The sequence below is a fragment of the Chinchilla lanigera genome, unplaced genomic scaffold (assembly GCF_000276665.1).
Source record: "Chinchilla lanigera isolate Chin_1 unplaced genomic scaffold, ChiLan1.0 scaffold00063, whole genome shotgun sequence".
Lineage (NCBI taxonomy): Eukaryota > Metazoa > Chordata > Mammalia > Rodentia > Chinchillidae > Chinchilla > Chinchilla lanigera.
In genome coordinates, this window is record NW_004955464.1 from 12,047,967 (window position 1) to 12,061,509 (window position 13,543).

Consider the following 13,543-nt stretch of genomic DNA (forward strand, 5'->3'; position numbering starts at 1 on the left):
TTTAATGGTTGTTTTTTGTTTAGTTTTTTTTTTTTTTGTCTTTTTGAGACAGGGTCTCGATATGCAGCTCAGGCTGGCCTTGAGCTCACTTTTAGCCTAGGCTGGTCTCAAACTCTCAACGATCCACCTGCCTCAGCTTCCTGAGTGCTGGGATTACAGCCATGCACCACCACACCTGGCAGGGGAAGGTTTTTCTAAATAGCCACCTAGCTGCAAAACCTATAAGGAAAGTAGGGTTTTTATTTTGTTTTGATTTGATTTTTGTGTTTTTGAGACAAGGTTTCACTATGTAGTCCAGGCTGGCCTTGAACACACTTTGTAGCCCAATCTTGCCTCAAATTTGCAGCAATCCTCCTGCCTCAGCCTCCCAAGTGCTGGGATTACAGATATGTGCCACCTCTCCTGGCCAGTAGGTTTTGTTTTGTTTTGTTTTGTTTTGTTCTTTGTCTTTTTGAGACAGGGTCTCCTATGCAGTTCAGGCTGGCCTTGAGCTCACTTTGTAGCCCAGGCTGGCCTCGAACTTGAAATGATCCTCCTGCCTCAGCCTCCCAACTACTGGGATTACATGCGTGTGCCACCATGTCTGGCTCCAGTAGGTTGTTTTTAAATGCCTTTAAAATATGAAACTGCCAGGGATATAGCTCAGTGGCACAGTGCCTACCTGGCAAGCACAAGGTCCCAAGTTCGATTTCCTGTAAAAAATAAATAAATAAATAAATAAATAAAATGTGAAACCACAAAATGTAATTGCTGAATCCATTGAAATTTTTCAAGTTTCTTTAAAATGGTCCATATGGTCTGGGTGTGGTGGCACATGCCTGTAATCCCAGCACTCAGAAAGCTGAGACAGGAAGATTGTCAAGGCCAGTCTAGGCTACATAGTGAGACCTCATCTTAAAAAAAAAACAGAAAACATAAAAATAATTTGAAATGATACCACTGCATCATAAGACCAACTTAGACAGTATTGAGAGAACTAACAAACAAGCTGAATATTAAAGTATTCAAATGTTTACTTTGAACTGTTTTAGCACCATTCACTGATAGGGAGAAAAAAACAAAAGTTGCTGACAAACAAACTTGGGATTTCAACACATGTAACATATTTTGCTGGGGCTATTCTAAAAATGCACAGCTAGGTTTTAGGACGTAAACTCCCATCTCCTAGCTTTTCTGCTGCAATCTGGCAGCTTTGAACCTTGAAACCCTTTTTGCAGTTTCCTCTGAGGCTTTCGGGAATGGTGGGTAATACAGGGTGCGTGTGCTGGTAAGGAGGATGATAAAAATTCTTTTTCTATTACAACAGTTCCAGAAAAAGACTCAGATGTTCCTGAGGAGGGCAAAGGTTTCCTTTGATGATTTTCTTCCTGCTGTCACTGGGCGTGGTGGTGTACACCTGTAATCCTAGCACTTGGGAGGCTGAGGCAGGAGGATTGCTCTGTGAGTTCAGGGCCAGCCTGAACTATGCAGTTAGACCTTGTCTCAAATAACTTTTTTTACTATTTTTAAAAATTTTTTGTTTTTTTGAGACAGGATCTTGTTATGCACTTCAGGCTGGCCTGGAGCTGACTTTGTAGCCCAGGCTGGTCTCAAACTTGCAACAATCCTTCTACCTCAGGCTCCCAAGTGCTGGGATTACAGGCATCACCACCATGCCCGGCCTTTCATTTATGTTTGGCTTTTCCATTTCACTGAACTTTAAAGTAGCATTTTTCCCACTATTTATTTGTTTTGGTTTTTTGGTTTATTTATTTATTTTTTTTTGGTATCAGGAATCGAACTCAGGACCTTGCGCTTGCCAGGCAGGCACTTGTGCTGCTAAGCTATATCCCTGGCCCCCCAGTATTTATTTGAACTCTCTTAGGTTCAACAGTGTGAGAAAAGTATATTGTTGGTACAGAATTATCTCTCACCCTGAAGCATCATATCATCATTTTCTTTTTTTGTTTGTTTTGCTTTAAAAAATTTTTTTTGAGGGCCGGGGATATAGCTCAGAGCCATAAATGCCTGCCTGGCAAGCGCAAGGTCCTGAGTTTGATATCCAGTACCAAAAAAAAGAAGAGTTATTTTAAAAAAAATTTTTTTTGGAAGACAGGGTCTCACTCTACTGTTCAGACTGGCCTTGAACTCGCTATGTTGCTCAGGCTGGCCTTGAACTCATGGTTATCTTTCTCTCTCAGCTTCCCAGAGTGCTGGAATTACAGGTATGCACCTCCCTGCCCAGATGGAAATTTCTCTCCTTAGAAGTGTATCAACTCATCAATAAAATGAAGTTCTAGGCCGGGCATACAGTCAGTGGTGGAGTACTTGTGTAGCATCCATGAGGCCCCAGGCTTAGTCCTCAGTACCACAACAAAACAAAACAAGTTCTAGAATTGAGTGCACCAATTTGTAATCCCTAGTAAATAGATAAAAGCAAAAGGCACTTACCCTTGAAAAAACTCACAATCACAGACCCAACTAGATTCATATGCCTATTTGTTTTTTGTTTTTTTTTTTTTGAGACAGGGTCTCACTGTGCAGTTCAGGCTGGTCTTGAACTCATTTTTTAGCCCAGGCTGGCCTCAAACTTGCAGGATCCTCCTGCCTCAGCCTCCTGAGTACTGGGATTACAGGCATGCGCCACCACGCCTGGCTCACATGCCTCTTCTAGTCTCACCAAAGTGACCACCTGGGAGTTTAATCCATCCTCCGGATCTGGCTACCAGTTTGCAGGAAATAGTGAGGCAACAGGAAGATTAGAACTGCATCATGCATGAGGTCCTGCATTCAACACCCAGCATCGAACAACAAAATATAACAAAAACAGGCATCCTAAATATGTAATCAGCAAAATCCAGTCTGTAACACACTCTATAATGGTCCAGAGTTTTCAACAAATTAACCAAGCAATTAAGGTCTGAAAGGGAAACCTTAAACTAGGCCTTGTGGCACACGCCTGTAATCCTAGCACTTGGGAGGCTGAGGCAGGAGGATCATTGAGAGTATGAGGCCAATCGGGGCTGCAAAGTGAGCTCAAGGCCAGCCTGAACTGCATAGTGAGACCCTGTCTCAAAAAAGATAAAAGAGAAAAAGGAGGGGCTGGGGATATAGCTCAGTGGCATAAGTGCCTGCCTCGAAAGCACAAGGTCGTGAGTTTGATCTCTGGTGCCGCAAAAATAAAAAAGAAAAAGGAAACCTTATATAGTAAGAGACTTAAAGATACAACAATTCTTTTGAAACGGATAAGACTTAAAAACTAAAGTGTCCAGGAGGCAAAATTGATAACACTATAAAAAACACAGAAAGAAGTAGACACCTTAAGGTCAGGCAGTGGTTACTTGTGGGTAGAAACAGGTCTATAATTGCGATGGAGCCTATGGACAGAGCTTCCATATGGGTCACTGTTCTTGGCACAGTCAACTCTGTTGGTTACAAGAATGCTTGCAGGAGCTGCTTCAGAGGGCTCTGAAGTCAAGATAACACCACAGCTGAGACTTCCTATTCCAGAGCAATATACCTGTCAACCTTAGAGATGGCACAGTTCTCTTAATTGGCAAGATTTACTGCCTTTGTTTCTCAAGGCCCTGGTCATTTTCGACTTTTGACTTTTGAAAATAGGTCACCAAGTTGGTTTTTTTGTTTGTTTGTTTTATTTTGTTTTTCTGGTACTGGGAATCAAACTCAGGACCTTGTGCTTGCCAGGCAGGTGCTTATGCTACTGAGATATATCCTCGGCCCCACCCTGGTCATTTTGTTTTGTTTTGTTTTGTTTTGTTTTGTCTTTTTGAGACAGGGTCTCGCTATGCAGTTCAGGCTGGCCTTGGGCTCACTTTGTAGCCCAGGCTGGTCTGTAACTCACAGTGATCCTCCTGCCTCAGCCTCTCGAGTGCTGGGTTTACAGACGTGCGCCACCACGCCCGGCTACTCTGGTCATTTTCATGGGCTTTTGGCTCCAATGTGACCTTCTCTTCCTGAACCCTCCAAATCTGTGAAAACCCAATAAATACAGTGATCAGGAAGAGTCCTTGTCTTTACTCCAAAAGAGTTTTGACCTTCCTAGATTCCACCCAAACCATACCTCTTGTCTCTTTTTATTTAAGCCTTCACTGTAACTTGTTTTAGGAGATTGGGGGCTAGTCCTAGTCCCCAATAAGCTAGGGGTAGTGGCACATACCTATACCCAGCACTCTGGGAGGCTGAGGCAGAAGGATCACAAATCTGAGCCAAACCTGGGCAACTTCACCATGTCACAAGATCCTGCTTTCTTTTTTTTCTTTTTTGTCTTTTTGAGACAGGGTCTTGCTAAGCAGTTCAGGATGACCTTGAGCTCACTTTGTAGCCCAGGCTGGCCTCGAACTTGCAATGATCGTCCTGCCTCAGCCTCCCGAGTGTTGGGATTACAGGCGTTCACCACCACACCCGGCCCAAGATCCTGCTTTAAAAGAAAAAGAAAAGAAAAAAAAAAAAAAAAAAGGCTGAAGATGTAGCCCCCTAAAAAGGTTTGCCTCAGAATCATTCAGTAAGCCAGCAGTGGTGGCACACGCTTGTAATCCCAGCACTCAGGAGGCTGAGGCAGGAGGACTGTTGCGAGTTCAAGGCTACAAAGTGAGCTCAAGGCCAGCCTGAACTGCATAGCAAGACAATGTCTCAAAAAGACCAAAAAAAAAAAAAAAAAAAAAAAAAAAAAAGAATAATTCAGTAAGCCTTACTTTGTTTGGTGTGTTTTCTACATTTGTGCTTTAGTATATACTGAATATTAAAAGGAAGCATTGTGAACAACTTTATGCCAATAAATTCAACAACTTAGAGAAATGGACAGACATTTGAAAAACACAACCTACCGAAACTAAAAATGAAATGAGAAGTATACTGAAGGAATCCAATTGCTGCCATTCTAGGCTGTAGTTATTACCAAAGAGATTTGTCATAAAAAACATCCCCATAAAATCAAGCCTGGTGACTCACGCCTGTACTCCACTCGGGAGGCTGAGGCAGGAGGATCATTGCAAGTTCAAGGCCAGCCTGGGCTACACAGTGAACTCAAGGCCAGCCTGAACTGCACAGCAAGACCCTGTGTCAAAAAAAAAATGAAAAATCACTGAACACCATTCATAGTTGAGATACCAACACACTACTTGGAAAGTGGTAAGTAAGGGAAGAGATTTAAACATTTCTGATATTAACTTTATTTCAGGGTAACCAAATGATCCTGGAGGAGGTGAAAAAAATTTTTCTGAACAGAAACAAGAGCTAGTAATGAAGAAATAATTCTATTAGAAAGTCACAGTTTTGCCAGGTGTGGTGGTGCATGCATTCAGGAGGCTGAGGCAGGAGGATCATTGTGAGTTCGAGACCAGCCTGGGCTACAAAGCAAGCTCAAGTCTGGCCTGAACTGCATAGCGAGACCCTGTCTCAAAAAGACAAAAATTAAAAAAAAGAAAGTCACAGTTTCATAATTCCTAGCAGAGTAACCACCTGATAAAACGATCCATGGATGGCGAGACTTGAGCGATGCAGGCAGCAAGGAACTTCGTGAGGCGGGGGCTGGGCAGCCCCACCTGGAACCTGACCAGGACGGTGGAGCCGGGCTTCGGCCCAGGAGCACCTGTACTGTGTAGAATTAAGTGAAAAATAAATCTTTATTGGGTTAAATCACTGAAATGTGGGAGCCATTCATTATAGAAGACAGTTGAATGTCAAAGCGTATCGTTTATATAGAAGCATATAATTACATTAAAGATACACACATATCCAAACACACAGTGCTGACACAGGCGAGGCCACCCCTATGGCAGGGAGAGGTGTGAGAACAGGGACCAGGGGCCAAAAGGAGCAAGAAAATAAGACAGGGGTCTAGTAGCAACTGGTGGTGAGAATTCACCATGCACGGAGGGGCGTGGTTTCGCTAACCCTGGCTTCAATCCGGAACACCACAAAAACAAACAAAACTCCCCAAGCAAAACAAAGCTATTCAGGAGCAAAAATAATTTAAAGAGAGAGAACTAACCCACCTAATCTACAGCGCCCAGCTACCTGACTGGGAGTTCAACTGTCTCCTGGCTGCAAAGCCACGCAGAACGGCTCCGCAGGGCGGCCGGGGCTGAGGAGCCGTTCTCCTTGGTCGCCAGGAGGGTCACAGGCCTACCCAGGTTCCCCAGCTGTGTCTGATGTCCGTGGTGAAGGAGTCACTTGCTGCTCTTCCTAAGGCCTCATCACTCGCTCCAGGCTGAGAAAGGGGGGACCTGGCACAGGGACGTTCTGGGCCAGGGCGGATCTTCCCGCCCACACTACGCCCTCAACTGTGGCTGGTTGGATTCCCCCCAAAGATGCGCACTACCCAGGACTTATGAATATATATCTGAAGTGGCAAAAAGGCACTTTAAAATGTGATTAAAATAAGGATTTAAAAAAAACAAAATAAGGGGCCTGGGGATTTAGCTCAGCAACACAGCCAACCCTGTGGGTTGGATTTAGCTGGATTGGTTAAATTGGTTGGATTTAGCTCACCAACCCTGCCCGGCAAGCGCAAGGTCGTGAGTTCAATTCCCGGTACTGGAAAAAAAAAAAAAAAAAAAAAAGGATTCTGAGGTGGGGAGATGATCCTGGATAATCCCAGTGGGCTCAATGCAATCCCAACGGTATGAACTCATAGCATAATCCGTACCGAAGCGAGCAGCAGAATGACGGAGAGGGATGTAGGGAAGGAGGTGGAATTCAGGTAGATGAAAATATAACAGGCAGCCGACCTAGAAGACGGAGAAAGGCTTGCGGTTGTGGGGCACACGCGCATAATCATGGTGCTCTAGGAGGCTGAGGCACGAGTATCCTAAATTCAAGGCCAGTCTGGGCAATTTAGTGATTTAGTGAGACCCTGTCTCAAAATATTTAAACAAACAAAAAAAAAAGGGCAGGGTCCCATTGCCAGCGCTGGGGGTGGGGGGTGGAGGAGACAGGAACCTAGGAAAGCAAGCAAGCAAGCTCAGAAGGCGGAAAGAGAAGCAGGGCCTCCCGCGGTCTCCCAAGGGCACAGACTATCAGCACTTCCACGCCAGCCCAGGGAAGCCGATTTCAAGCTTCCAGCCTCCAGAGCTGTAACACACGTGGTTTCCAAGCCTCTAGGTTTGTGATAACTTGGCAGAGCAGCAATAAGGAATTACCAGGCTGCCTCCGCTCCCGGGCAGCACTAACTTACTGTCCTGGGTGACTAAGGACTGCAGGAGTGCGAAGGGTGCGGTGGGGAATCGGAGGTGACTTCCTAGAAGTCCCTGCAATGACTCATCTGTTACCCGACCTTGGGCACATGTTTTTAGCAACAACGCACTGTCAACAATGTGCATTGTATAGAGTGGCTAAGAATGAGAGGGTTTTAAATTACCGAGTGTGGAAGCACCAATCGGTGTTTCCTGTAAGTCACATTTCCTTGTGGCTTTCTGCACACGCGCGGAACAGGTGTAACCTAACACCCAGTGTGGCTGGCACCGTGTACGAGGCAGCCTTGTGTCCACTGCAACCCCGGCGTTTCTCACCGAAGCAGCCGAGCGTCCGGGAGTCCCAGGTGCGGCCCCAGCCCTGCCCCTCGCCTGCTCTCACGTCTCACGTGTCCGGACAACCGCGCATCCTCCCAGGGGCTGCCGCTGCTGTCACGCGGCCTCCTCCCCGCCTTCACCCTGAGCCCTAACAAAAGCCCCGCACACCTGGAGAGCGGCAGCCCCCTCTCTCGTCATTTCAGCACCCAGATTGCATGTCTTTCCTGCCTCTCCATCTCTCACCCTTTTCCTCCTTTCTTCTTCTCTGAGCTCCCTAACAGCTCCTCTTTGTAACCCAGAAAAGTCACACCTAAAAGGGGGGCTGAGCCTCAACCAGCCGGTCCACAGGCAGGGCGCAGGGGGCCGAGGCTGTGTGTTTACTCGGGTTCCTAGGCCTCTCTGGTAGGGAGCTGGAGTATGAAGGCAGTGTGCCTTGACCTCCTCAGAGACTCCAGGAAGCCTTGCTTGGGCTCACCAGCCCCTCTCTCCAGCGCCTACCTGCGCGCCCTGCGGTGTGCACCCCTTCCCCACAGGACCTACCTGGTTTTCCTGCTTTCATGCTCCCCACCCCACCCTGCTGCTCCTCTCCAGGTCTGAAACAGTGGGTTTTGTCCCCTTAACGTTGGAACCTACTTTTCCTCCCAGAAAAAAATGATTGGCCCAGTACTGATTCTCCTCTTATCCAACGTGCCCTTCTCCCCCTCAGGCCGCGAGTCCTCAGAACCCGTTGCTCCTTCTCTGACACTGGGCTGTCTTTTTCGGGTGCAAAATTATAGGCCAAATATAACAGAGAAAAGTGTTTCCAGTGTCTTTGGGCTTTGGGGACATGGACTGGAAAGTATGACCAAGTGACAGAGCTGTGGGCATGCAGACAAGCAATCTGGGCCTTGCCACAGCTTTACAATGGGTGACACTAGCGGGGAGTGGTGGCGCACACCTGTAATCCCAGGACTCAGGAGGCTGAGGCAGGAGGATTGCCATAAATTCCAGGCCAGCTTGGGCTACACAGTGAGTTCCAGGCCAGTCTGAGCTACACAGCGAGACATCGTCTCAAAAAAAGAGAAAAACCAATGGGTGAAACTAGCGTATCTGTATACTGGTGACCTCCCCTGGTTCTGTGAAAGGCTAAACTATATTTTATTTGAGCTTGCAGGGTCTACTCATCAATCATAGCAATAGCACAAAATGGCCACAAGGAGGCAGCCAACCTCTTCAGCCCAGAAATTGGTGGACTAGATGCCGCCTCCGAAATACAATGGCTTCCAAGAGGAAGGGCAGTTACTCAAGGGCACACTACAAAACAGTACAGACTAGGGATTTGAAGTGAAGTATTTGAATTCCTAGTCTGAGGGGGAACTCAGGAAGCCCAGGACCATGAGAAACGGTAAGCACAGGGATGGCAGGCGGTAAAGAAGGTGCAGAGAGGAGATTTGGAGATTTAAAACACTTTGAGCGGATGGCAAGAGGCAAGTGGGTCTGCACGGCACAGCCGTGGAAGCCATGTATTGCTCAGAAGCACTGGGGGAGGCGCGACACAGCCCCGCGGAAGTACTATTAAGTAGAACATAACATAAAACCTAAAATACAAAGTAAGGAAATGGCAGAACTATTCCAGGATTTTGGGGCGACTGCTCCGTACAACAGTACAACACACTAAACAACCAAAGATCACCCTTCTTGCTCCCTTTTTTCCCTCTAGTAATCTGATTTTGGAGCCCAGAAAAGACAGGGACGATTACCTGGGGTTCAGAGGGTTAACCTCCAAGAATTCATTCTGATATTCGCCATGGCCCCATCCCCCCACACCGCCTCGCTGACCCCCAGGTTAGCAGTTTCCCTGAATTCCTTCTTTGGTGTAATTAGCTAGGTCCGTGGGACACAGCCCTCCAGAGGTGGTCCCCTGCTCCCTTCCTAGGGCCCAGAGCTAGCTGTAAGAGAGGAAAGAAGGACTTTCCCTCGCCTGTCCCCTGGATGGGGCCCAGGGACCAAAGAGCCTTTGTCTTTTCCTGCCACGCCCCCGCATTGTAGCCCAGACAAGGGGATTCTTGTGTCCCGACCGCGGGCAGGCATCCTTGTGACCAAACGGTGGAAGGCTGGACGGGGTGGGGGAAGGGCACTCACGGACTCAGAGAAAAACAACACCTCCCCAGCATCCAAGATTCTGGTGTAATCTCGGTGCCCCGAGACCTCAAGTTTCTGCCTCTCAGGCCAGGGATAGAGCTCAGTGGCACAGCGCCGGCCTAGCAAGCCCAAGGTCCTGAGTTCTGTTGCCGGTACAAAAAAAAACAGTTTCTCCTCTAGCTCCCATCTGTAATGGGTGGGACCAGGACTCATCTGCATATAAAAGGACTGAAGGCAGAAGAGGAGACTGAGAAGTTATGGAAGCACAGAAATAGAACCTTCCTACCAGGAGGCAAGAAGTCAGACTATAGCTAGGGATATAGCTCAGCAGCACAAGCGCCGGCCTGGCATGCGCGAGGTCCTGAGTGCGATTCCCGGTACCAAAAAAAAAAAAAAGTCAGAATACAGAAATGGGGCCGGCCAGGAGCACGGTAAGACAGGGCTCCGTGGCAGAGCAGGCAAGCAGATGTGAGAGCCACAGGTGGAGGCCTCTGACTATTTCTCTCCCTAAAAGAACAAAGATAGGAGTACTGGTACCCAAGAGAGATGCGGCCACAGAGGAAGTGAGATGCCCCAGGACGAAATGAGAACACCCTGTCTGACAAGCAGCACACATGTCTTCCAATGAGAAACCTTCCTGTTGGAGGATGACGTGTTCCCACTCAAAAGAAGTAATGGTATACGTTAAGTGATTGGTCCTGCTTAGCAGCAGGGACTTAGACATCCCGATCACATAGTCCATCCTGGCAGGAAATGATATCACTCAGCAGATAGGAAGGGGTGGGTCTACCAACTCCAAAGACTTCTGGGAGGACAGAGCCATGAAGGGCTGGCCCTCAATGTCCATGTCCCTCCTTTGGGCCAAGAAAAGACAAAGCTCCTAGCCTTCGGGTGAGGTAATTACACCCCCACCACTTCATCAGTGACCTCCCATGGCTCCTTAAATCCTTATAAAGCAAGGGGAGGAAGATGGAGATACCCTCCCACAAGGAGCCCCAGCCCCAGCATCACCCAGCATCCAGAGTCAGCATCTCTATGGTAATAGCTCTAGGGACTGGATAATTGAGGGATAAAGACAGAGAATCTCCAGGGACCACAGGAAGGGTGAGCTAGGTTTCCATGGTAACTGGTTTCAGTTACCATGAGCCTATTCCTAGTCTCAGATTTGAGAGATAACAAATTTTGAGGGAGACCAGGACCAAGGATGAAAGTGCCACAGGAACACAAAGGCGTGCAAAAACTGTTACAAGAAGGTCACGTCATCCTGGCACTGTCCCCAGTACCAGTGAGCCTCAAAGCCCAGCGTGGCACTCTCATCCTCTGGGGGCTCAGGTGGTCCACCTTGCACCCCCTCTCCCGGGGGCTTCCATAAAGCCCCCCAGCCCCCTAGCCTGGTGGCCGTCAGATCCACACCAGTCCTGGCCCTCTCCTCTCCAGGTATCACCTTGGCCCAGTCCATCTCGGGACAGGGACCCCCGGCGGGGCCCTGTTCATCCGGCTCTCTGGGGGCCACGGTGTCCAAGAAACTGCCGATAGACACACTGTCCAGCCGGTCCGTGGAGCTGGTGTCCGGCAGGCTGTCCCAGCTGCCCCGCCTTGAGCGGCCCGGGCTGCCGCCCGTCAGGCTGTATTGGCTGCTGGTGAGACTGCTGCAGTGGCTGGTCAACGTGCCCCGCTCCTCCAGCAGCCAGCGCAGGGCCTCGATCCCCTCATTCAAGGTCACCAGCTGCTGCAGGATCTTCACGTCGATGGCTCTCAGGGAAGCCTGGGGAGCAGAAGAAGGAATCAGTCTGCGTGCTGGGCTCTGGGTTTCCCTGGGGTTTCAGGGAAAGACCCCTACCTCCCTGTGATCCAACCAACTGAGCTTCACTTTCAAGAAGGAAGGGGAAAGGATTCAAAAGAGTGGGCTTCAGAAGCAAGCAGACCGCTATTTACGATTTCAGCCCGGACTGGAGAAGTAGCTCAGTCTAGCACACACGAGGCCCTGGGTTCAATACTCAGTAACAAAAAAACCAACCCCCAGACCAACCAAAAACTCTACCACTGATGAGCTATCTGACTGAGCTCCAGTTTGTAAAACTAGGGCCAAATCACTCAGCCCGCATGGTGGCCCTAAGGGTTTTGATCTGCTGTCTGCTAAGAACTCAGCACAGTACCTGAGCTGTGCTGAGTTCCTCATCCCAGCTATCATGCCCGCGCTAGGCTGTGAGGTGTCTTTTTTTCTTTTCCTTCCTTTTTTTCTTTAGCCCCAAAATCTGCTCTTCAGAGCTTGTTCTTCCCCTTCTGTTTTCCTACCATTAATAAAGGTGAAACTTCGCCACCATTAAAAGAATAAATAAGTAAATAAATCCAATCCAATCCCACGAGGCTTTTAACTTGCTATTTAGGGCATTAACTACCGAACTGGTCCAGATTCACCAGTAACGCGTAGAAACAGCCAAAGCATCGCGTGGTAGGATGTTCCCATACTCGGGAAGTGCGCTGGGCCGACGCAGGTGGACATGAGGAATACAGAGGGAGCTGGTTTGCTAGTCCTGTCAGGGCCCTGGCAGCAAGACCGAGGGCAGGAAGGGCCGCTCAGAGCGAAGAAGAGTCCAGCTGCCACCGTGTGAGCTGCCCTCCGCCACACTCCTCTCTCCGCACTGGAGGGTGCGGACTTATTGGGTACTCTCTAGGGTCCCTCCTGCTCAGACACACCCAATTACCTCCCCGATGCACGAGTCTGAACTTGTCCCTCCCCTGCTCAAGAGGGATTTAGGGGCTTTGCGCTGCTTTTAGAGAATGAAATCTAAACACGTTAGCAGCTGGCGTTCACAGCCCCATTGGTCCCATGGCCTCTGTCTCTAGCTTTGCATCTAGCATACTTTCCTGCGAAGCCAAGGTCCTGCCACCGCATAATTTTTAAAATTTACAGCTGGGCGTGGTGGTGCACGCCTGTAATCCCAGCACTTGGGAGCCCGAGGAAAGAGGATCGTTGTGAGTTTGAGGCCAGCCTGGGCTACAAAGTGAGCTCAAGGCCAGCCTGAACTGCACAGTGAGACCTTGTTTGAAAAAGACCAAAAAATAAAAAATAAATAAAATTTAGTTTCACTTTTTTTGTGTTTTGTTTTTTTTTTTCTGGTACCAGGAATCGAACTCATGACCTTGCGCTTGCCAGGCAGGCGCTGTGCCGCTGAGCTAAATCCCCAGCCCCTAGTTTCACCTTTAATCAAATTAGTAGATGAATATAAGGAGGGCGTGTTTGGGCTGGGGATTTAGCTCAATGGGCTGGGGATTTAGCTCAATGGGCTGGGGATTTAGCTCAGCGGCACAGCACCTGGCCGGCAAGTGCAAGGTCGTGAGTTCAATCCCTAGTACGGGGGAAAAAAAAAAAAAGGAGGGCGCGTTTGACAAGATTTCTAACAGTTTCTCCACCCTAATCCTAAATCCAACTCCCCAGAGAAAATGATTCATTTTTCTGTTGTTGTCCTTGTTATTGTTTTGTAGTACTAGCAACTGAATCAAAGGCCTTTCCACTGAGCTATGGCCCGAGGCCTTTTTCACTTTTTGAGACAGTTTTTCTCTAAACTGTCCAGGCTGGCTGGGAGTGGTGCCACACAGCTGTAATGCCAGCACTCAGGAGGCTGAGGCAGGAGGATCACCAAGAGTTCAAGGCCAGTCTGGGCTACATAGTGAGTTCAGCTCAGCCTGAACTACATAACAAAACATTGTCTCAAAAAAAAATAATTAATTAAATTTTAAAAATTAATTGCTGCACTCAAAATTGTAATCTTTCTGCCTCAGCCTTTCAGAATAGTGGGATTTCTGGTATATACCACCATACAGGTCTAGGTTTTTGTTGATGTTTTTGAGGCAAGATCTTACTATGTGCAGTTCAGGCTGGGCTTGAACTCACTATGTAGCCCAGGCTGGCC

At 48.2% G+C, this 13,543-nt stretch overlaps 1 protein-coding gene across 1 annotated transcript in view; it reads right to left on the reverse strand.

Moving 5' to 3' along the window:
• Positions 1–8,621: 8,621 nt before the first annotated feature.
• Positions 8,622–13,543, reverse strand: part of Lurap1 (leucine rich adaptor protein 1) — a 15,679-nt gene continuing 10,757 nt past the window's right edge. Inside the window, exon 2 of the mRNA XM_005398684.2 lies at positions 8,622–11,394. Coding sequence (XP_005398741.1) covers positions 10,873–11,394 — 522 coding nt within the window. The 3' untranslated portion in view covers positions 8,622–10,872. The remainder of the gene's footprint in view (positions 11,395–13,543) is intronic.